At 32.0% G+C, this 25,974-nt stretch overlaps 3 protein-coding genes across 3 annotated transcripts in view; 1 reads left to right on the top strand and 2 right to left on the bottom strand.

Annotated features, from left to right (window-relative positions):
* LOC106615022 (uncharacterized) overlaps positions 1–25,974 on the top strand; it is a 53,683-nt gene that overhangs the window by 15,797 nt on the left and 11,912 nt on the right. Inside the window, exon 2 of the mRNA XM_014231042.3 lies at positions 23,723–24,602. Within this exon, the coding sequence (XP_014086517.3) occupies positions 23,723–24,602 (880 nt within the window). The remainder of the gene's footprint in view (positions 1–23,722; positions 24,603–25,974) is intronic.
* On the bottom strand, positions 8,255–8,898 carry LOC118680377 (uncharacterized). The gene is made up of 2 exons (XM_036359760.2): positions 8,708–8,898; positions 8,255–8,647 (listed from the first exon to the last, which is right to left on the bottom strand). The coding sequence occupies exons 1-2, from the start codon at positions 8,877–8,879 to the stop codon at positions 8,307–8,309; spliced, it is 513 nt and encodes a 170-aa protein (XP_036215653.2). The 5' UTR covers positions 8,880–8,898; the 3' UTR covers positions 8,255–8,306.
* LOC106615030 (uncharacterized) lies at positions 9,742–10,497 on the bottom strand. The gene is made up of 2 exons (XM_014231055.3): positions 10,303–10,497; positions 9,742–10,224 (listed from the first exon to the last, which is right to left on the bottom strand). The coding sequence occupies exons 1-2, from the start codon at positions 10,460–10,462 to the stop codon at positions 9,884–9,886; spliced, it is 501 nt and encodes a 166-aa protein (XP_014086530.1). The 5' UTR covers positions 10,463–10,497; the 3' UTR covers positions 9,742–9,883.

The raw sequence follows: 25,974 nt of genomic DNA, 5'->3' as shown, positions 1-25,974 counted from the left end.
TGCCGGCGAACATTTCCGTCTACACGCGCAATAACATACCCACTTCCTCTGCTGGGACAACGTTGGCTGGCATGCCAACAAAAACAACAGCTGCAACAACAACTGCGCTTGTTGAGTGTTTCCTGCACTTTGATAATGCATCCTGCATCATCATTTTTCATTTGCCAAGCATTCAAATGTGAAAGCGAATTGCAAAGCGAAAATGCATGACGAAATAACAGAATGACGAAAACTATTTGCGCTCAGTTTGAGTACGCAAATTCCTGAAATTATGACTAGTTGAATGTTAGTTCGAATGATTGAATGATTTTGAAGTTATTGGGTGGATTTGTGGTGGGATCGAAGCAATCATTTTGACGGCATGTGGGTGGAACAGTGACTCGCTTATTCTCTTTTATTTGCATTTCAATTTCATTTCCAATAAGATGATTGGAAATAGTTGTCATATTATCTGTTCTTATAAGCAATCTTGTCAACAGTATAATCGAGTATTAAATGAAAAAGTGTTTACTTTTTATTTCTTTACTCTCACTTTATGTTTTGTGAATTGTTAACTGCTTCTGCTATAATTTATGATATAACACCGTATTTTGAATAGCAATAAATATGTTCTACAAATGTTTTTAATTTCCGATCTTTTAAAACAAATAATCTCTTTAATTTCTGAACCATTCTGATTCCTACACTTTTAGTCATAACCCCATATCAACTTTTTTCTCTTCATTCTGACTTTATGAATAGACATTTCGTGACCAATTTTTAAAATATAAAGCTCGTTGGTGTGCGTCTAAGCTAAGAGCTTTACGTTCCTGTAATTAATTCCTTTAAGTTTTTGCAAACTTAAAACTACTTTACTAAAACTTTAAACTACTTTTACATTCGTAACAAAATATCAGTTAAAATAGCTGTTGTCAAATGTAGTGAATTCCGCTATAAATTAAATTAAAATAATTAATGAAGTAACTATTAACTTAATTATTTATATTGAATGTGGTTTGCGACTTTGTTAAGTGCTTAAAAAGTTTATGGCACTCTGATTAATTTTTACCGCAAGTTTTAGCCACAATTTATTGTTAATCAAGATCGAAATTGCTGGAACGAAATTTTGCAAACCAATTTTGGTATTGGTGTTTGGTCAATACATCTTCTTCGTACACATCACATAATTTCGCCTTGCTTGTACCGCATTTTTACATTTTTGATAGTAAAATATGCTTAAAATGCTTTAATAGGGCATACAAATAGTAAGGCTTGTAACAGCTGTTCAAATATATAACGGTAAAGCGGTTAAGTGTGTAGATGGCTGCAAAAAAATTTAATAAAGTCCGCTGTTGTCATCAAACGAAATTACTTAGTGAACGTCCCAATAATTGAACTTGGCATATGCATGATGGGTATGTGTCTTCGCTAAGTAATGAAAGCTTGTTTTACGGCTCAGCGCAAATTTTGGTTCGATCAACTTTCCCAGGACTATCTTAATACGTGAAGTACGATTTTGCCTTCTTTAATAGTGCTAAGTTCAGTTCTGTCTCTATATCTAAGTACTTATACAACACAATATTGGACAATCTATAAGATATATGGAATTTATGATTGTATATATATTATATATGAATATTTTAAAGAATAAGTTAAGAACAGAATCAATACATATTTTTTTCTATAGTGATATAACCTTTTTTTAAGTTAGTGAAAAGTCTGATCTCCATATATTAATTGATGCGTTTTATTTAACAAATTTTATTTGCTTGAAATTTTGTTTTTTTAATGGTATTGTTGAAAATGTTGCAGAGGTGCTTTGGGGAGTCTGCTTTATCACGAACTCAAATATTTGAGTGACGTAGAGTATTAAGTGAAGGTGATGGAGTCTGCGAAAACTTGACTCATGCGAGTTGTTCATCCACCTCTGTTAATGACGATAGTAACGAAAAAGGTAAAGAAACAATGAAAGTCATAATGTTGGCAACAGAAAGATAGCAGAGTATCTCAACACATTTTGGTTAATGTTTTGGGTATGAAGCGTGTCAATGGAAAAATAATCGCTGAATGCAGTGAGCACATCTCAACCGAAGCTTTTAAATAATGTATGTAAAATTAAACGTTCGCGATACTAAATATTTGTATTAAAATACGTGAGAATGTGGTGTTTTTGTCAGTCCGAGTAAAATTTTATCATCTCTAGTAGAGTGTAGAGAAATTTTATATGATAGGATAGGATAACATAATTTAATATAATAAGGTATGTTCGAATAGGATAGATAGAGTGGGTGGAAATATGTTAAGAAAAAATACCTAGTATACTATTTATACAGTAAACTCACGGAATGATTCAGAAAAATGAAGAGATAGTTAGTATAAAGAATAGAGAACAAGGATAACATAACTCCAAAACGGATGACATGATATAGCACAGAAAATGATTGAGAGCAAACAGCGAAAAATAGTGTACGATAGAAGTAAGTAAGCTCAGAAGAAAAAAAAATCTTGAAAATTATTATAATCCGTAAGCAACAAGAGTATTCTCTTTGAGACTGCCACGGCGTATACGCAACAAAGTCTGCAATAGACATCACTATGTATGAAGTATTTTTTAAGCATAAAAGTAGTTTCATAATTACTTGGACTTGTATTTAAATTAAATTAATAAAGTTTACATACATTCATACACACATACACACAACTAGCTGCCAAAAGTATTAATTAAGAAGTAACTACAAGTTGCAAAAAAAAACAAACAGCGGAAGTTGAAAAAGTTTGCTGGCCATTAGCAACTAAGGCGCTTTGCAGCTGAAAATCAAACAAACGCATACCAACAAAGCGAAAGGTAAGCAAAACTAGCGCTTCATCAGCGCACACTACTATTACTGCTTAACTACTTTGCTGCCGTCGAGTTGCATTTTTCTTTTGATGCACGTTCGCTTTGCTTGAAGACGTCACGTTGGTGCAACTTTTCTAAAACTTTTCGTTTGTTGGCGTTTTCTTTAAACAGCGCGCGCTTTTTTCACAAGTAATTTTCTCGAATTACCGTTGTTAGCAATGAGTTATCGGCGCGCGTATGTGTGTCTATGTGCAATTGTGTGGCGCTGTTGCGAGGCAATGGGTAATGATTTAGCAAATTTACTTTAAAGTCATTGTTGTCTACGTAATTTTCATTGTACGCGCAACCTTTTGAAACTAGTTTCTGTGTTTTTTGTTTTTAATTTTTATCAAAACTAAAATTTTTTCTTAGTTTTTTCTTTTACTTCCATCGCACCCCTTTGCTATGTTCATGCCTCTTTCCGCTGTTTGCTGCGGCAACTCGATTTTCTCCTCAATAAATTGGCGCGCTACTTGCCATTCCTGGCAACGCTGCTGCCAGCGCTGCATGCAGTGTGCGACGTGCCTTAATTTCGTGCGCTTTGCGTGCTGCTAGCATGTTGCAAGAGATTTGCTGCGCATCTTTTCGTCAGCGCGCTTAAATTGTTTTTCGTTTACATTGTTTTTTTTTTCTAATATTTATTTTTGCATTGCATTTTCTCTGTTCTATTTTTTTTTGTGCATTTTGCTCGTTTACTCGTCAATGTCCTTAGCGCGCATTTTTGACTTCTTGGCTGTTGTCGGCGTATCCGTGTGGCACGTTGACATGTTGCAAGTTACAAGGTTGCCATTTGCAAAGTTTTCGCTCGTTTGAATTTCGCGTATTCTAATTTTCCATATTTTTTCCTTCAAACTTTTGTTGTTTTTATTGCTGTGATAAGTTTTGTAATGCGTGTGCCTGCTCTGTTTGTTTTTTGGTGCTTTAAGGTTCACGTGTCGACGACAAAAATCAATTTCAGGCACAGAACTTAAAACTTTCGCTTAAGTGGGTGCTACGAAGCCATGAACAAGAATAGAAAAAACCAAAAACAAAAAGTGTGTTGCAAAGGTATTAGAGCATAAAGTAGCCTTTGTGTGTTCCACATATATTTGGGAAGTGAATGTTAAATCTTTGATTTTACATTTTTATTACATATTTTGTGTACCTTTCATGCTTTCTGCAAATATCTACTTTTCTGTAAAGAATATATAAATGGAGAGAGAGCGAGTGAGTAGAGTTTGTGAGAAGTAAGAAAAGTTTTAAAGAGATTTGCCTGTAAGTTTAATTGAGCTGTTTTATACTTTTTAAGCGGCTTAGTATTGAAAATAATTTTTATTTATTTTTTAACTATTCTGAAGAGGAATTTTTCTTGTATGCATTATTAGGTATATTATTTTTTGGATAGTTCAATAGTTTCTTCTCTAGAAGTTTTTTATTTTTTCCAATATTTTGTGACCAACCACCACACAGCCAAGCAGATGATTTAATAAGGAGATAACACAGCTCCAGAAAGGATGATACCATTTAGCAGGAAAGTATAAAAAAATAGTTCGATAAAAGTAGAGAAGCCAAAAATCAAATATCCCCGCAAATTATTATGATCAGTCAGCAACGTGGATATTCTCTTTGAGACTGCCTGGCGTATACGCAACCAAATCTATAATATTTATATTTATTGGTAAAAATTATTTTTATTGAAAAAATTAGTTTTATAGTTACTTCAACTTAAATTAAATTATTCAAGTTAATACACACTCACTCAATTATCTGTCATAAGTATTAAGGAGCTTACCAAGTACAACAGTTAAAAAAATTGCGATTTTTGGGAATTTGAAAAGAAAACTAAATAATAAAAAAATTGAACGAAAAAGAAAAAATTCTTTATTAAAAGCTATTTTCGGTATTTATCGTGAATTTCGGTCGAAAATAAATTTAAAATTGGAAAAAAGGCTGCGCTTTAAAAGAGTTTTGCATTTTCAGCTCCTGAATTAACATTTTTATTTCTTATTGTCTCAAGTGGCAACTCTCTTTTTAACTATGAGCTTTCATAAAACTTTTAAGTTTTATTTTCATATAGAATATATTTATATTTTCTTATTTGTATTTATATTTTTATTATAATTTCACGTTCGTTATTTAAAATTAAAAAACTAAGTGGCAACTTCTTTCAGAAATATTTTTAACCTAAAGTCTTCTGAAACCCTTCTAGTTTAATACCAATACTCTATAATAAAACTGTTTCATCTTATGAATTTAATAATTAAAGTAGGTGGCAACCTTCAACACAAAAGCTTCAATCGTAAACCTTTCGAAAACTATTTAGCTGGATGTGCATTTTTCATATTCTAAACTTTTCAGTTTATTTAATTAAAATTTTAAAACTGAAGGCAACTTCTTTTTGAAATATTTTCAATTTAAAGCGTCCTGATTAGATGATTTGTCTCCTGGTAATAACTCAAACTGATTAAGCTGACTGAACTATTTGGCTACACTTTAGTAAGCTGTAACTCAAAAATTATTTAAGAAAACGATTTAGAATATTAGTATATTATTTTTAATGGTAAAAAAATCGATTTTTTCAAAATTTCATACAAGGTGTGCCTCTTAATTAAAAAATAACTGCAAGTTGCAGAAAGGGTAGAAGTTGAAAAATGTGCTGCTCAGTCAAAGTGAAAGTATTACTTGTCTTTCTAAGCTCACGGAGAATAGGTCTATACAAGAATACAACTTTTTGTGAAAGAAAATTATGTTTAGTAATGGTTGGAAACATAAAAAAATCTAAAAGTCAAACTGAAGATAACCACTTTAATAGACATAGTAGTGCATACTAATGACTTCGAGATCATAAACTCTGTTTTAATATAAATACAAATCCCCTTTATATGTATTTTACATAAATCAGCTTCCTTACACTAAGTCAACAAATACATTTTTCCATAAATATGAAAAACAAATTCAATACCCTAAATTTTGTTATGAAAAAATCAAAAATTTTCGCGTCACAATGATGTCACTTGAGCGAAAATTGATAGCTTTGAATTAAGCCTAAATGTATACCAAAAAAAAAAAGCTCATAAAGTATACTTGCGAGTGTGTGAATATACGTCTTTACATAAAAGCCACACTTTTTCTATTGTCAGATATGACGGGTCGTATGAGTAACGTGAAAGTAAACACGCTTGCTTGTACGCGATATCTATTCACCTATTATAAAATTTTTTCGTACTCCAGCCAACGATGTGTAACTTTGCCAAACTGTTTATAGATTGTTTTGTATACTTGTATGTGCGTGCATACATGCCACACACTTGCCTCACAGTCAATGAAATAAAGAAGGCAAAGATGAATAACAAAGTTGCGGCAGCGCTGTGTTTAGCGGCCACGCACAACATGCCAATGCTTTTATTTATGTCTTTTACACCTCATATTTTATATAAAGTAATCTATGCTATATACTTTTCATTTTTGTTGTTGTATACCTAAGCGCAGTTTGTTGAAATGTTTGTGGCTCATAAAAATGTGTTTATTTGCTGAGCATGTACTCGGCGAAACGCCATTTTACCGATTTCCTAATTTGTAGTGAACTTTTAGGCGCATATTGGCTGTTCGTTTTTTATTTGACGAGTTCAACGCTGCTATAAAAATGTAATAAAAACTGGGGTTTGTGTGCTTAATCAAAAGTTTTCGTCAATTTTACGATCAGTGGCTTAGGCACTGCAGTGTTCTTTGATGGGTTCTTATCAGTATGTGTGTCGAAGAAAGTTTGCGCGTAGCACTAAATGATTGACGCGACACTTCGATGACCTTCACGAGTTTGTTAGGTGAATCAAATGGTTTTTTTATGTTTGTGTTTTTTTTTAGAGAAATTGAGATGATGGAAATTTTTGTGAAAGTTTAAGAATGTGAAAACTTGCTTTCACACTTTAGATTATTGATTGATTTATAATGATTTAAAGTATATCGAACGAAATTTTATACTAAATTAAATTAAAAGATGTTAACTCAGACATTCTGAACTCCTGAATTAATTTAATTTTTTATTAAATGGCAACCCTGTTCAAAATATTTTCAAAAGTACTCCGTTTTAACCTGTTTTCTTGGTGCTATTATTCCAATATTTTTTGTCTCATACACTTTTGGACTTAAAAAATGCAAATAGTTGGCAACTTTCTTCATAACATTTTCAACTATTTAGATAGATATATTCAGATTTTAATTAGGTGTCAACCTTCTTCAAATATATTGTCAACCATAAATCTTCTTAAAGTTATTTAGTTTAATATTCTTATTTAAAATTTTTATTTACACCTTATTTGTTTTAAATTTTGCAATTATGTGACAGCCTTCTTTAATATATTGTCACTTAAAAATTTCCTTAAAATTACTTAGTTTAATATCCATGCAATATTTAATGTTTTTAGTTAATCGAGTTTTTACTTAAAATTTTAAAACATGTGGCAAGTTGACTCGGAAATATTTTCAACTTTAAACCATCCAAAACTTTTATGTATAGTACACATATTCAAATATTTTTTAATATATGCATTTATCGACTGAAAAAAAATAAAAAGCTTGCAACTTTTTTCATAATATTTTCAACTATAAACTACTTAAAAGTACGTTATTTATTTCGATATTCATATTTCATATTTTTAGCTTACTAAGTATTTTACTTTAGTTTTAAATATATTCAACTCTAAGCCTTCTGATATCCTTTTAGTTTAGTACTCATATTGTAATGTTTTTAGTTATATACATTTTTGGACTTAAAAATGGCAAACAGGTGGCAACTTTCATTTTAAAATATGTAATTATAAAACTATTTAACTCATTATTAATATTTATTTTTTTAAGTTTATAAAATTGTGTACCTAAAGTTTTATAATAGGTGGCAACCACCTTTGAAATTTTTTTTAGCTTTAAGTCTTCTGCAACCCCTTTAGCTTAGAAACCATTTATTGTGATTGTTTATATTTAAAAATATAAAAATCGCATACACGTGGCAACTTTCTTCATAAAAATTTTCATCTATAAACTTTTTTTAAAAATTACCCAATTTTACTTTCATATTTAATAATTTCAATTTACTACTAACGGCTACAGTAAAATGATGCTGTAATCTCTCGTGGAACTTTTACTCTGTTTTGAACAGAAGCTTTGCTTTGCTTTTGGGATAGAATAACGGAAGAAAAGTAAACATATTTATCACACTTTTACAGTGGGGGAAACTTCGAAACATACTAGTCGAAATAAAAAAAAGTTTCGCTTCAAACTCTGATTTCAGAAAGAGAGCTAAACATTAAACCTCGAAACATTACAACCACCTTGAGAAATTCAGAGTTTGAAAATGATCGAAGCATTAAGTGTCGTACAACCCTGTTCGATTATAACCTCTTCATTTCGCCAAAAAATTGTGGATTTTCCTCAAAGATTAATATTTTTAAAACTTTATTCATTACATTGTCGCATTCTACCAAAGTTTATGTGCCTTCATATAATCTTCTAAATATGGCGGAAATTCCACTGTTGAATTATAAAATTTTATGCATACATTTTCTTCATAAAAAACGGTTTCATTCTCCACTATAACACTGCCATCGAAACACCATTCAGCCGTACCGTTATTATCAGGAGTTACTTTGAATGTTGTGCTCTTAAAGCAAATATCAGCAACAGCACATACAGCAGCACAATATTCCGTCTCATCAAGCTGCTTTATAGGCTCATAGGCGATGAGATCCATTTTGCTACCACTGTCAAAGTAAAGCTTGTAATGTAAGTCCTTGCCCTTCTTTATGCCACAGGCATAAACTTGGTAAGAAGAAGAGTTTATTCAGCAGTATTCAGTAGAAATATGTCATTTTAACTTACGCACATAGTCGATAGATTTCATCATTTTACTAAAATCGATAGAGCAGCATTTCTCAGCCATGCAGTGCCATGCATGTTCTCTTTTGGATTCGATTAGTATAATTAAGCTCAGTGCAAGGACCAACGCATTTAATATGAAAAAGCGAAAGTGTTTGGAGCGGCATAATAACATTTCTAGTATGCCTAAGTGGAAAGGTAATATAAATCAATAACTCGCACTGCTTTTGCCGTGTAAAATTCCCATAAAAAATGTTCGCGAAAAAGCATGACAATTCAAATTAGTGGCAACTTTGTTCCGGAAAATGTAATTACATTTAATATAAAAATTATTGATTTTTAGAAAAATATCTATATATTTTTAGTTAAGGTTGTGTGATATGATTTTATCTCCTAATAATAACGGCATTTAATGAGGTATGCACATATTCTGAGAATGTCAAATATGTCAAATTTTGTCAGCAACTTCACCTCACTTTTCAGACAATTATGAGAAACTGGATATATTAAGTCACTTAGTATATTCATATACTGTTTCATCGTATTTGTGATCAAGAGTTTATATTGTTCAAATTTTACTCGCCCAGTACTATATCACCCTGTACAGTATTATTAAATTATTTATTTATTAAGGTTTTTATTGAACCATGGTTCAGAATTTCAGCAGCGAAATGAAGTAATTTAACTAAGCTATCAGATTCCTTTGATATATTGAAAATTTCACGTAAACTTCAAGTGATTTTCGTTGAAAAATGGTAAGCATTACTTGCTTTAATAGGGGTAGGATATTTTAAGTGGATTTCAAATCTCTATGATAGATTTTTTAACTTCAAAAGCACATATCTGATAGCTTTGCTGATGTAGTGACTGTAGTGAGAAAGAAAAGATGAAATAGACGAAGAGAATGAGCCAAAGAAAAAGAGAGTAGACGATGGCGAAAAAGAGAGAGAAGGCATTGGGAAGGAGAGGAAGATTTATTTAATAAAAAAAATTTAAAGCGAGATGTAAGATTTGCGATTCCTTTATAAAGACAACCGTTTTAATGTATAGGAGTAGTACTGTTTCGTTTAATTTAAAAATTTTCTTTTCTAAAATTATATCCTTATTACGAAAAAAATTTCTTATACAAAGACTTTTACAAATCATATACTCTATGCAACGTTTAAAATATGCCACATTTTACCAAATATTTGAGCTTGAAAGAAAAGTAACTACGTTACTTGGTATATCAACCACATCTTCGTGGAAAGTCAAACAAATATTTTCATCATTATATATAGTGTCATTATGCACATCAACATTTCCTTGGAAACACCACTCAGCGGAACCGCCTAGAGCCTCGGATACTTTGAAAGTATTCGATTTTATGCAAACCAAGATTTTCTCACAAATTTCACCACAGTATTGTGTCTCGTCCAACTGCTGATATGGATGATAGGCAATGTAGTCCATCTCTTCGCCGGTGTCCAAAAATAAACTATACGTCCACTCATTATCCACCTTTTCACCACACGCATACACTGAGTTCACAAAATAACAATAATTGAAATTGTTTTGTTTTTTGTGGTTAGTTTCGGTAGTAATTGCATCGTACTTACATAAGAAATCAACCGTTACCACCATTTTGCTAAAGTCAATGGAACAACATCGCTCCTCTAAACAATTCCAAGCCTCTTCTTGTCCACATTCACAAATAATTATATAAAGTGCGAAAATTAATGCGCAAATGTTGGTGAGCAGATGACGAGTGACGAACATTTTCTTCAAAGCATGAATTCGAGAAATGGCAAGGAATTCTCGCTTTACTGGTTTTATACCGTAAAAATTGGCATAATATTATTAATGGGTCATAACTGAAACAAATTGTGTTCCATTAAATTGCTCATATTTTTATTAAAGGCAATTGTTATTGATATGAAGTGTGAATTTAGTGAACGTATTCGACAGAGTTGAGTTCATGACTTATATGTGAAGGATCGTGGGTTCGAAACACTGCTAAACACAAGTACAGTAGAAAATTTTCCAACAGCGATTTTTCCTCGATAGAAAATATGAAACCGCTAATTTGTGTGAGAATTACTGATTTCAAAACATTCTTTATAATACTCATAAGTTTTGGAAAAATTTACATATTTGCAACAACAACAAACCGAGGCCTAGTAAGATCTGAAGCTCGGCCTAAAAGAGGGCAAAAGTGAACGAGATATTTATGTAAACTTATGTATGTGTGCCTCTAAATTATTTTGGTTTTATAATGAATCATTAATTTATCTCCAACTGGAATTATCGGTTTCTTGCAGGGTTGCATTTGTGTAAATTAAAATACATTTTTGGTTACGAAAAAAGGTTTCTGACCGTGAATTTATCAGCAAACAATATTTCTATCTTGAGCGATTCATATATCATAAGTGGTTATCCAAATATGTTCAAAATGGAAGGAGACTTTAAGCTTCATCTGTCTCGGGCGCCAATACTTTATCTTTTTTTTTGGTCTCAATAAGGTTACAACCTCGTTATTGGATGCGTTAAAATTTGCTAAGAAATTTAAGTACCTGCTTCGAACTTATTTTATTGAATTAAAAAGAGTCCACATTCTACAGAGTAGTCGTCTGTATGGTAAATATGTTGGTTTGAGGTGACGTCACTTTAGCGTAAAGGTTCCAAATTATTAGGACTATTCACAATGGTTAAAACAAAAAGTATTCAAAGGGAATAAATTAATATTTTTATAAAAAAAAAATTGTTATTGTAAAAGTAGCATTCGTATCACGTGTATTGTTGCTCACTCTGCCTTACACTGTTTAGACCAACACCTTAAATACTATGCTGTTAAAGCGCAACACTCATAAATATTACCCGCTCTCTAGACATCACTTTGTAATATAAAGGCGGCTTTAACAAAAACTCACTGAATGTGAAAAAAAAAATTTAGAATATATTATATATAAGTATATATATATATATATATATATATATATATATGTATGTATCGAATAATAGAGTATTGTTGCAAATACAAGTTGTTTTGGAATTTTCTTTCAACTACAGGAAATTTGCCTTTGCATAATTACATAAAGGATATTGTGCGAATGCAAGTATACATTTCAATATTCATTTGATCGCTGAGTACTGCTATTTGCATATTTATAAATACTTTTCTATATACATATGAATAAAGAAGCCTCTGCATTTTTTGTATAACAAAGACTGCTTATAGCCAAGCGCTGCATAATAAACATCGGTGCGTGCTACTCGCAGAAAAAAAGGCGCCTATGCAAGCAACTGGCATGTTGTGCAATTCATATTTTTATACAATTAAATGTATATATTTTTTATTTTGTATATAATTTTTTTTTCTTTACACATACATATCTACAATTATAAAATTCTTTTTCGATGGCTTTATTTCATTCCGCTTTCTTCATTTAAATGCTATTGTATGCATGTGTCGATTCGTGCGCACGTGTTGCACTTCGACTTCGACTTTGTGCAACAGAGTTGGATAATTGGCTGTTTGACTGGGGCGGCAGCAACAAAAGTGGTTGTTAGGTGGCAAGGCTGGTGTCGGCAGACCCTGTAGTGCAGTAAAGATGTTGTGTTTAAATACCCTGCAGGAAATTTTAACAAAATATTTAATAATATTTTTTCTACTATGAAATTTTAAATATTGTTTTAGAAAAAGTTGGAGCTCATTTTAAAGTAGACAATTGAGTTGCTTCGAAAAGTTTACTTAAATATTTTTGATCAGTTCACGTGGGGTAATAACAGAAAACTTCAGAAGGTCTTTTCAAAATTTTTTATTCTTATTTAAGGTTTTAAAAAAACCATAAAAGGGACATGGGAATTTTGGATTTGAATTCAGCTAACTGAACCGACAAACTTTTTCTAGATTAGTACAACCTTTTGTTATGTTCGTGAGAAGTTTGATCTCCATGTGGCAATTAGTGTGTGTTTGGCAGCCCGTTTGTTTACGACGCGATTTTTATGACGAAAAAATTTGAAGATCGACCGTTTCTGAAATTTTGTGTTTCGATTGGAATCATGACTACGGAATCGTTGGAAGTGGTTTGGGGAGTCTACTTTATCACGAACACAAGTATTTGAGTGGCATATCGAAAACTTTCCTCATATGAGTCGTCCATCCAACTCTGGTAATGAGTATAATATCGAAAAAGATGAAAATACTTGAAAATCGTCGTGTTGGCATCAGGGAGATAGAACAACATTTCTTGTGCATCGACCTTATATTTTGGTTAAAGTTTTGGGTATGAATCGTGTCAATGCTAGACTAGTACCCAAAGGCACGAATCATTTGTAAAAACGATGTCGAGTAGAAGTCGAAAAAAAATGTCTGACAGTCCAAGTAAATTCTGAGCAGATAATTTTGAATAATAAACTCTTGCCTTTTTTCAATTTGCCAAACTTTTGTGACGTATTGGCGTATTCTGAATTGCATAAAATTGCTTCATTTTTTGACACCTCGATTACCCAGACTCATATAATTTCTACATTCTGAATTTAATCTAATTTTACTGAAATTTTTTTTTTTTTTTATAACCACCTCAATTTTTGCTACTGGGTTACTAGTGCTTTGAAAGCGCATAACTGTATGGGTAGTTCAAATGAAAAATATTAGATGTACTCACAATTGAGTGATGCAGTTATTGAAATTCTAAGAGCACCATATAACTGTAACCTTTTGTTGCAAGTGGGCGCATTGTACACTGATTCAATGCGTAATCGCTTTGGAGTAATGCAAATATAGACTAGCGAGATTACATACATATCTGGAAACTACTAATTTAGCTTAAAGAGTTTGTAAGAATTTCTTATTTGATAAACTTATTCACAATAAGATTCACAACATCAGTTGTTGTGTCATATTGCCACAGGTAATATATATATGTGTATTCGACTACGTTGTCATATGACATATCAAATATATATACATGCACGTGACAAGTTTTCCCTTTGTACGCTGCGCCGTTTTAAGCAGCTTGTCATGTGGGGAGTTTTAATATTGTGTCATGCTTAATTTAAGTCTTGATTGTTCGTAATTAAGTGGTTTTGTTGTTGCTGTTGTGCGTCATAACTGCATTGAATGTGTCTTGAACAGTTTTTTAAAGTGCAGCTGTCGTGACAGCATTTGGGGGTTATATATTAATTGTATATATTATTATATAAACGGTTCGTTTTGGATATGGAGCTTACTTTGCTATGGAACAGGGTGATTCAACGATTTAAAAACAAATGTTTGTGTTTTTATACTTCAGTGTTCAAGAAAATTTCTCAAAGCCTAAGCAAATGTAGAAAAATTATGTAAATTGTCATAAATACTTTGCAACAGAGTTGCCAGGTAATTTTTAGAAAACAATTCTAAAAAAAAATATATTTTAGTATTCGACAAATTGTGTTTTTCGAAGCCAAACAAATTTAGAAAAATTATGCAAAATTCCATAAATACTTTATAACAGAGTTGCCAGGAAATTTGTATTTTGTTAATATTTATATTTTATTCTAAGAAAACTGATGAAAGTAACTAATAAAATGATTTCGAAATAAAATAATAATCAATTTAATAATACAGATTAATATATTTTATTTTAATAAAAATCTATCAAAGGCTAAAATTTTTTGATCGCAATAAATACATTTTTTTATTCATGCGCAGGGTTGCCATTTTATTTAATTGCTGAATATTTTTTTATTATAATGATTTGTATAAAAAAGCAGGAGAATAAAAATAATTCTAAAGCAGCGATAGTCAATATATATATAATATTTAAGGTGCTAAAAGAGCTTATATCGAATTTAACTAGTATTGTTTATTTTTTATTTTTACATGATATACACTTTGTTCCTATATAACTGTAGCTGGAAGCGAAAAGTTTCAAACCATTTTTTTAAACTGAAGTACAACGTTGAATCTTGAATAATTTCGACAGACAATTGTAAAATTCTCTTTATTAACATAAGTCGACTTATGCCATTTTAATGCATTATCAAAGATTTAGTAAAAATTATATTGTTGTATATATATAAAGCTAAATAAAATACAACTTATTTTAGCGTTTGTTGTGACTTAAGGTTGCCTATTGAAATTGTGCTATTAACGTAACTCGCTTTAAACTAATTAAACGTATGGCCAGGTATTTAATAAAAAAAGAAAGAAAAATGTATTAAATATTTAGTAAACGTTGCACGTTTTGGAAAATTATATTTAATTATATTATAAATTTTTTTTTTTTAATTATAGGTGACAGCTTTAACAAAGACGTAAAATACCAATTATTTTGAGTTTTGTTATGATGCCGGATTTCTAACTATAGACTTTTTCTCTATTAACAAAATTTTATTTGTGATATTTTAACATATGGCCACAGCTTAATCAAAAACATATTAAACAAAATTTATTTAATAGTTAATAATTTGTCATGTTAGTGACTTTGCGTTGCCACATGCTGGAAAACTAATTTTAATTACATTATTAAGTGATTGGGATACTGTTTTAAGAATTTAAGGCTCAGCTTTAAGAACGACATATATTGCGCTGGAGTTGCCACTCAGTTGTAAAATTATTTTTATATAAAATGGAATTATATTACAATACAATTTGAAATTTGATTTAAATTTATAGGGTGCAGTCTTAGCAGCGACATACTATGTGCTGTGGTTGCCACTCAGTTTTATTTATTTTTATATGAAATAGAATTATATTAAGGAATATTTTGAATTTTATTTGAAAATTATAGGTGGTGACTACATATTATATTATGTGCTGTGGTTGCCACTCAGTTGAATTTTTTTTTTATAAAAACAAGTTATATTAAAATATAATTACATTTTGTTTACAAATTCTAGGTGGCAACTTTAACAACGACTTACTCTGCGTTAGGGTTACCACTCAGTTATAGTTTTTTAAAATTAAAAAAAATGTGCAGTTCTATGACTATTAAGCACGCGAATGCTTTGTACACTTTTTCGATAAATTTAACTAATTCCAAAATTAAATTCAAATACCCATTATCCTCGTATTCTAATTTTACCCATTTTCCATTTCGGCTCATAATTTGCGCAGCACAATTTTCAACCAATAAATTTTAACGCGATTTTAACTAAGATCTGCAAAAAAACAGCCAAAAAATGAAAATTGGAAAAGTGTTAGCGAGTTAAGAAGAAATGCCAATTAAAATTAAACAAAAAGTCGAAAAACACACGCGCGAGAAGAAGAAAAATGTTTGCGAAAGAAATAAAGTATAATATATCCATAGAACAAACTCAAAGCAAAAGCAAACTCGAATTTTGACTGCCAAAGAAAGGCATGCAAATTCGCTTGCCGTTGGAATAAATAAAACAGAAATATTAATGCATGTGTGTGTATTTATGTATGCGTGTATGCAAGTTTTTTATCTATATTTGAATGTTTGTATATATGTATGTAGATATTTATGCATGTATATTTAGCAGCATTAAAAAGCTCGGTATTAAGGCGTTGAAGCAGTGAAACAAAGGCAGCAAATTTTTGTCGGCTACAGCGCCTGACGGTATGCAAAAGATGGCTGCTCACAAATTTATGCTACGCAAAGCGCGTGCTCACTTCGCTCATATAAATATGATTGAGGGGGTAAAAGAGCATGCTCTTGGTATTTTGTTGTTGCTACTTTTTACTTCTTTGTTTTTCTTTGGAATTTTCGTAAATGAAAAAGTTTTCAGCGCTCGCATTATAGGCGTTCAAGTGGCGTTTTTTATATAAGTAAGTAATTAAATGTTTTTCATAATCTTATTTTTAAACTTGCTGTTCGCTGCTGGAAAATTGATATGCTTTCGCCTTTTTGCGCTCTTTAAATGCTGGAGTGTGCCTACGTCTCTTTGTACATACGTGTGTGTGTGTACGTTAATTCATCTTGCCTAATTAGCCATGTTGGTAATGTATGCCAGCGCTTGCATGACAGACCAGTTTTTTTTGGTGGATCATACAATCATATATTATATTTATATATTTATATATACATATGTATTAGGGTGACCTATTGAATTAATGGGTTAATTTGAGCCTATATACACAGAAACAAGAAAAAATGTTAACTTCAGCTGAAACTATAATAATTTCACATTTAATTTAGTATAAATAGGGTATACAAAGATCTTTATCTCGATTTTAATAGACCAGTTGATATGGATATTGCTACGTTGCCACAGATAATAATTTATACTGAATGACGATAATTTTTGGAATAAAAAAATGTCCATACAAGGACTAGATTTTGTTTGTTCAGTTTGTAAAACAGTTATATGCTATGGCAGTTCGATTCAAACAATATGTTCGGAAATTATAGCCTGGTTTTGAAAAATATTCTCTATATAAAAATATTTCCTGTTGATATCTTGTCAAATAAAAAACTTTTCTTTATACGGACTTAATTTTCAACGATTGATTTGTATGGAAGCTATATGCTATAGTAGTCTGATCTGAAAATTTTCTTTGAAACTTATCAAGTTGCCTTGGATAACAAAATGTGCCAAATTTGGGGAAAATATCTCAAATAAAAATATTTTCTATACTAGAATTTGATTTCGATCGATCAGTTTATATGACAGCTATAAGATTTACAGAAATCCGAATCAAATAATATATACGAAGATTGTAACATTGCTTTGGAGAATACTCCGTGCCAAATTTCGTGAAGAAATTCGGTCAAAAAAAAAAAGATTTTCCATACTTCGACTTAATTTTGACCGTTTGTAAGGCAACTATATTCTATAGTGATATCAGCGGTTCCTTGGCTAAATCGGCGCAGCTTTTTACGCTGACTATTTATTTATTTATTTTATAGGATCTCCGTGGTTTTTTATGGGTGTTACAAACTTCATAGCAAACTCAATATACCCTGTGCATTGTATGAAAAATATACCTGCAAGCTGAGCTTAGTTTTAAAAAGTATTGGTGAACATTCAAGGTTTTCCTTATAAATAAAACATAAAAAATATTTCTTAACAAAAATACCTTAAATTTTGAAACGATTTATACTAGAGCATAAAATTAACTGCCGATGGGGATTTTTACTATTAAAAAATTCATATATATAAAATCTTTGAAAAGTGAACAAATTTTTCTCCTATACCTAATATAATTACCTACCTTACTTATATAATTAACTATTAGTTATTAGTAAAAACTCATTAATTCGATATATATTTTAAATTTTGGCTCACCCTAATATACATATATATTAAAAGTAATCTTAAATAATGCAATTATCTTCGTCAACAACATTTATCAAAGTTTTACGTAAACATTTCAGTCGCTTCTTTAAAATAATATAACAACATTTATGTATATATATTTATATGTAGGCATATATATGCTGTCAAGGTTGACTTGAGTGCATTTAAATCTTTTTATCATCTTTACTTTTGTATTCAACTCTTCGCTACACTCTTTTATGCTGCCACATATGCCATTTTTCGTTACATAACGCTTATTTTATAAATAACTACTTGTTAACCCACAATTATAAAGTACGGTTCAAATGCGTATGTGTGTGCATGTACGTATGTATGTGTTAGTGAGTGTAGTCAAAATATATATCTGCTGAAATACGTTTTTAATATGCCGCATAACCGCGTGCGCTAATGAGAAAACAATAATAATTAGCGTGCACCACAGCTGAGAGTACTACGATATTAACCCCACTACATCACTCATACGCAGTGGCGGACGTTGAAATTAACTTTGCATCATTTACTTATACGCATTTAGATTTTAAAGGGCAAAGTTGTTCAGATGACAGGAGAGACGTAGAATTTTGAGTAATGCAGGTAGGTCTAAAATTTTAAAATTTAAGCAAGATAAACTTTATTCTAAAAGGGGTGTGGGGCTTTGATATGGTGTTTGCATACCTATAGAGATTAGTCTACTTAAGATGATTTCCTCTGCCGAAATATTTAAGCGTAAGTTTAAGTGCCTAGAAGTCTTCAAGAAGAAGAACACCGTATTCATATTTAACAGAGTTGCCACTCAGTTATTTTACAACTTTTAAATGGAATTTGAAATTGTGCGGAAGGGTTAAAATTGTAATTAAATCTCTTTAAGAAGGATAACATCTAAATTTTTATATTATTTAGTGCAGAGTTGCCACTTAGTTTCGATAAAATAATGAAATTAACTCAATAAAAGTATCTGAAATGAAAATTTAGGTCCTTAGAAAAATTATGTGTAGGGTTGCCATCTGGTTTTGATAAAAAAATATAAAATCAACAAAATCAAATGCGATAAGGAGTGAGAGTTGGTGGCACAAGAAATTAATTAAATATTGTAGATATAATTAATTTGATTTTGAAAATTTAAATATAGATCGTAAGCAAATATTAATATTAATAAATCTTATGAATATTAATTTAATATTAAACAATTTCCCGGCAAATTTTTTGTATTGTATATACAAGATTAATATTAGCAAATAAAAAAAAAATGTTATAAAATTATAAAATTAAAAAAACTACAATAGTAAACGTTTTACCGCAGAAACTTCGACCTTCAGTCTTGCCAAAGGTAATTTATATATTAAATTTTTTCTCAGCTCTCAATTTATAATTAAACACTTGTTTATATAACAATGTTTTTTAAAAGATTGAAAAATATTTAAACTGTTGTACTATGCCCAAAGTAGCGTTGCCAACTTTGGAGTAAACATTTTTTAAAAAACTATACAATAAAATTCAAGACTTCAGAGAAAAGAAATTTCGCAAAAAAATATATTCCTCTTTTTTACAGAGTTGCCATATATTGTTATTATATAAAAAAAGTTTTACCTAATTAATTGTAACTAATTGATAAACGACAATAAACAGGAAGTAGAAGGCATCACAATTTGCCCTAACAATATTTTGGAACAGGGTTACCATATGCAATGTATATCCAGAAATTAGTAATACACTTTAAATTTGTATACATTGTATGCATGCAAAAAGTAATAGAGATTAAATAGTTTCTTATGTTGACAGAATTTCAATAAAAATTTTTTGTAGTGATGCCACCTTTGTGGCATGACGGAAAAAATTAAATTTGTATCATATTTTAGTTAGTGAAAAAGGTATAAAATAATTGGCTTCATTAAATTATTAATTAACAATTGCAACATTTTTGAATAGGGTTGCCACACACATTGTATATCAAATTTTTATGCGGATTAGTAACACAATGCAAGTGAGTTTGCATCCCTTAAACCTTAATAAAGACTGAATAGTTGCGAATGTTGATTGAATTTCAATATAATAGTTTGCAGTGATGCCACCTATTTGGTATAAGGTCGAAAATGAGATATAAGCTACAACATATTTGAATTTTACTTAGTTTTCTTAACATATTATTAAATCTAATGAAGGGCTGGGCAAAAATTAGTTTGCCACACACATAGTAAACCATGGTTGCCAACTAATTTAAAAATAAAAAATTGAAAATTTTAAAATAAATTGTAATTCTATTTTAATCAAAATAATAAAAAAAGTCGAAACAATTATTTAAAATATTTTATTTACATTTGTTTAGCATTATGGCATAGTGGTGTTGCCACTTAATATAAAAAATAATTATTAGTGTTGTGTTTATTTTGTTTTTGAAATAATAAAATATTATTAAACGATATTTAAATATTTATTTCAAAAAGTTCGTTTCTCAGAAATTTAGATTGTAAACGATGCCACACCAAAATTTAAAATACGTATATTATTAAGCGCGAAAAAACGCTTTTTTGTGAATTTTTTTGAAGACATTTATCGAATTTAATGCACTTTGATAATCGGCGATTTATTTTGAAAACTGATCTACAGAAGAACTTCCAAAACAAAATGTTTGACGGTGAAGAAGATTTTTTTTGGTTAAAATTATCTTAAATCCAAACGAGCGTAAAAAGGAACATAACTGTAGTTGTATTATTGTGATGATCGAAGGAGAAGTAAAAATTTTGATATTAAGCAAAATGGCGGCTAACCAAAACAAAAAAAAATTAAAATTCACATAACAATATGGCTTAAAAAACTGAAATTACAATATTATCAAAAACCGTATTCCTGCGATAATTACCAAGCATATGCATTTAAGGTGGTCGTGTAAGATTTTAAGACGATAGGTTCACCCGTTTTGGAGACATTTTCCTTACCGACTGTGAAAATATCGTTTCGGGACATATGCGTTTAAAGTTTTGGGTGAAGATTACGCTAGGTTAAATTTTTTTTAAAAATAAGTTTAGATTCATATACTCCCATATTTACCAGATCAAATATATAATTTAAATAAAATATTTTCAAATATATATACCTTTAATATATATGTAGAATTAAAAATCGATTTTTTTAAAATTCACTATTCACTTCAAAACAACAAATAATTGAAATATTAAAAAAAGTTAGAATATATACAATATAATTTAATGGATTATATAATATATAGTTGTTAGTTAAAAACAAAATTGGTTCAGTGTAGCCACCTGTTTTCTTTTTATGTCAACTCTAGCTATCTATTTGGTGTAAGAATTGCTTCCGAATAGATTTGATGGCTTCACTTCACTTCGTTGCTTATAAAATCATTAAAGAAGCTTCACTATCGTCATATATGTGCACTTTTGATATTTTAAAAACTTCAAGCAGAGTTTGATTAAAGCACTGTGAAATCAGCGAAACGGCTGCAGCGCCACCTTAACAAATGCTCAACTAATGCCGCTCACACGGTGGAAGTTCCGCTCAAAGTGCAAGTGCAAGTAGTTAGTTGTGCGCGTAACTGACAGTGAGGCATGCATGAAATTCCCTGTCAAATTCAGCGTAAAATTATCATTATACTTGAAGTTGCAAGTTTGCAACGCGACGACGTTGCAACAACGACGAGTGAAGCTATCGCCTGCGATACCAGCAAAATTAGTTGTGCACTCAATATAGACACACAAACATACGCGTGTTAGCAAACTATGCGGCACACGGTGCACAGGGAATGCACGCTGTTGCAACTTAATGATGCTGGCTGTAACAACAGCAAAATTATAGCGAAAAATTCCAGCTTTGCGCAAGCGGCAAAGTGAGTGAATGAGTGCATTGAAGTGTGCAACTATGTGGGTGGGTGGCTGTTGTTATTGCCATTATAGTGCACATGTAAATATGAGTGTGTGTGTATGTTTTTTAGTGGCAGCAGCGGTAGTAGTGGTTGCGGCAACACTGATTTAGTTGTTGATTTTTGCGTACGCGCTCTGAACTTGCAACCATCAAGCAGCAGTCATGTGTGCATTTCGATCTTTTGTGTATGTGAGTGTGTGTCCTTGTGCGCCACATTGATTGGTGGAGGCGTTGCGCGTGACTGATGCTCGTTTGCCGCACGCTTTGCCAATGTACTTACTACACAGCAGCTATTTAAAGTATACTTATATGCTTGCATCGATCGTATGTGTGTGTGTGTGCACGTCATCTCATCCACCGCGTAACGGTGCGGTTAATGATGGCTGCTAGTGGTGGTGTAAATATTTGCGATGCCGTTTGTGCGCCATGTTGCAACATTAGCATGAATATTAGCAGCTAATATGGCAATGCAGCGGAAATATCAAAAATTGCTGTGCAACAAAATTAACTGTGAACTTTGTAAGCAGATGCGTAATGTGGCGAGTACGAAAGGTTCAAGTGCATAGCGTGTGTGTAGTTTGCATGTAATTGTGCTTGGTACAAACAGAATTTTCATTAAATTTGTGTTGCATGCAATTTTGCTCAAATGAGGTTTGATTTTTGACAAGTTGTTGTTGTTGTTGTTCCGTTGCTAATAGCGGCAATATGCACGAGCGTTAGTTGAGTTATTACTTTGACCTTAAAATTGCTCAAAATAAGTGCACTGGTAAAGAATTACCTTTAGAGATGTACAACAGTGCGTATGAACAACTTTATTTAACCTTCAATGAACGAGTTGGGGTATGGCAGACCACAGCGTTTGAAAGGTAGGAATAATTAATACTAAAACGCATCGTTAGTGAGTTCATCTTTTCAGTGGAATATACTCCAAATCTCTAAATTAAAACATGTGAGGCAGTACTAAAAGCGCGTGTAACCAAACATTTGATACTGTCGCAATTCCATTAATATATCACACATATTGATCGATATACACAGTAAAATTCTCCTTTAGTTTAAAAATCCTTACATTACGTATATGTGGGCTTGGCGAAGTTTTGACCTGATTTTATCCATATATCATACAACGGTACATTATTATCGTCAAATTATCCATACATTACTTTGTAGCCCATATCGGGCAGAAGTGGGTTGAGAATCAGGGCAACAGGGGAGAGACGACGATCTGGGCAAGAGTATGTCAAGGAAGATTCAATTTCGATGGAATAATCGATGGGAATGTCAAGGAATGTGAAGCACAAGGGAAGCAGTGGAGCATCTCTTGTGCACTTGTACCGCACTTCAAAGACAACGCTTTAAACATTTGGGGGCCTCACTGTATGAAACACTGGCAGAGGTGTCGTTAGTGAGGAGGAGTCTATTGAAACTCACGTCAAGTGCAGGCATCCTGAAGAATGACTACTTCTCTTGAACTACGTAACGGCACTCCATCAGGCATCGCTAAGAACCAAAACTGGTCTATGCTTGGCTTACAAGCCTACCAGATTAAAATAAACTAACCTAAATTTTGTAGCAGCTATGCCCTTAAGCTATTAAAGAATTTGTATCGAATAGCCACATATATCATGCCATAACTGTGGAGATGGAGATGTTAAAAAAGTTGTATTTCGTAAGGTTGAAGAATTTAACCGAACATAGTTTGAATAACGGCTGTCGGACATCGTTTTAGGTGGAGGCTTTCGATTTATTACGCCGTGTATTGAATATCTATATATTTCCATATAAGGCTTAACATATACCATTAAATTGGTTTCTTATGCAAAATACTGTTAATTTACCACTTGTATGACTTTCATTTTTAAAATTCAAAGTTATAAAATTATATACTTTAACGCTTTTAACTCATTTACATTACAGTGATCCTTATGCTGCTTACGATGCCGATGGCCCAATGGAGGATTATGAGTATCCTGGTGCTTTAACGCCATTACAAAAACAACAATACGAACAACAGCTATTAAAACGCCAACAACTACAACCTAGACCGCAAAACCGCCCACAACAGACCACTATAATAGAACAACAACAGCAGGCGGTCCAAGGGGCCGACCTGCACAATCGACCATCCACCACCAGCAACAACAATAGCAGCAACAACAACTCGCCCACTGAGAATTCACTGTTATCCACATTGAAAAGCCTCAAAACCATGTGGGACATTTACCAGGCGTTTGCTGCCGCTTGGAATACGCTCGCGACACACCGAGAACGGCAAGAGCAACAACAACAAGAGGCAGCAAAACGTCGACAACAGCAAATCGCACAACAAACGCGTATCAATTCGAAAAAGCCGCCCAAAATCGGCGCAAACGATAAATACACACAAAGGAATAGCAGCAGCAGCGCGGAGAGCAGTGAGGTGACGGGCGGAGCTGCCCCAAATGCGGCAAAACGAGTTAAGCCAAACAACAGAACGACTAAAAATCCTAAAACGACGACAAAAACAACAACAACAACGCAAAGTACGACCTCAACTGAGTTTGTGGCGAGCAGCGAAGTGGAAGAGACAGTTGCCAACAGCAGCAGTAGCGGCAACAAAAGAAACAATGGCTCAAACGGTCATACGATGGCGCGCCAAAATGCTCAGGGTAGCCGTGAGAAACGTCAAACCACTGACACAGCTGTGTCGGAATCGACTGATGTGGGCGAAGGGCGTTACATCAAAGGCGATCCACTGAAGGGCTACTACGATTTTGTCATCACCGAAGGCTCGTACAAATTCTGGGCTGTTTTTCAGGTGAGTGCTTCGAAATAATGATTGCATTTGACGTGTTAAATTATGGTGTTACTCTTTTAACTAATTAGAGTAATATACATACAATGCATATATATCTTATATCTAGAGTGTTACAATGGAGTATAAGTACTTTTGACCGGGAACCTATTTCGAAATGCTTTTTAAGGTTGCCTTCCAGGCTTGATTTAAGTATATACTTTTTTACCTTTTTCTGATGTTTTACTCTTTTTCTGTTTTCGTTATTGGAATCCGAAACCATTCCTTGTATGAAAAGGAACTTGGTTTGTCTGTATAATATGATAATCTGTAACCATCTTTCTATCTCACTGGATGACGGCTCGTTTGCCAGAAGAAATTTCTCGGATAGGAATTTGCCCTACTCTTTATTTCAACCAGTTTACGATGGTTGCCAGAACTTTTCTTGTGACCGAATTTTTGGTCAGTCTAGCATTGCTCAACATAGAAAAAAATTGACTTGTCTTACAAATCTTTGAATGAAACGAATGCTAATCAAATTTTCTTTTCATCTAAATGGCTCCTCAGTACATTAAGTTAAAATTAATACGAAATATCATCTGGTCCAAACCAAATTGGCTGGTGGTAATAATATCAATATTTTTTCGGCTTTCCATTTAATTTTTTTTAAGAAATACGTTCCATATACAGTTCACATGTCTTCTTATGTCGATTTATATCCTTTTCCATTTCTTTTCAGAAATTATTTCACATACATTCTACTAATTCCCTACATACAGTGCATAATTCTCATATACTCATACATACATATCCTGTTCCGTTTGGCTCTTGTTGCCTTGCTGATTTCACTTAAATTGCGAACATGACCTCATATTTTACCAATTTTGTTGTAATATGTTTTTGACTTTCCTTTACATAAGAAATACGTTCCATATATAGTCCACATGCATTTATTTCCTGCTTTTTTTTAGAAAAAGTTAGTGGTATGCCAGTTATAAAATTATTTTCTTGGTTTCCACATATGTTAGTTTAGGTTCCATATACAATCCACAGTTATTTCAGAGAAGAATATAATAATTGTTAAGCAGATTTCAGAGTGTTTTCAGAGGCTTTTCAGGCCACAGCTGTTCTTGTCGCGGATTCGACTGAAAAGAACACATATCATGCGATTGCACTGTATTTCACGCTACTCTCACACATCATCCATCAAGATTATATGCTACAAATATTACAGGCATTAAGACAACGGCTACAGTTGGCGCAAAAGTCCGTTGACAAGACTCACTCATTCAAAACTGGGTTGGCAGGTGCGAAAAAAGCGGACGACACGTGACAGCAGTCGAGAAATCATTCATTAGTTTGACATAAAAGGTAGCTGCGACGCACAGTTGCACTC

The sequence above is a fragment of the Bactrocera oleae genome, chromosome 3 (assembly GCF_042242935.1).
Source record: "Bactrocera oleae isolate idBacOlea1 chromosome 3, idBacOlea1, whole genome shotgun sequence".
Lineage (NCBI taxonomy): Eukaryota > Metazoa > Arthropoda > Insecta > Diptera > Tephritidae > Bactrocera > Bactrocera oleae.
This window is presented reverse-complemented; position numbering and strand designations above follow the sequence as displayed.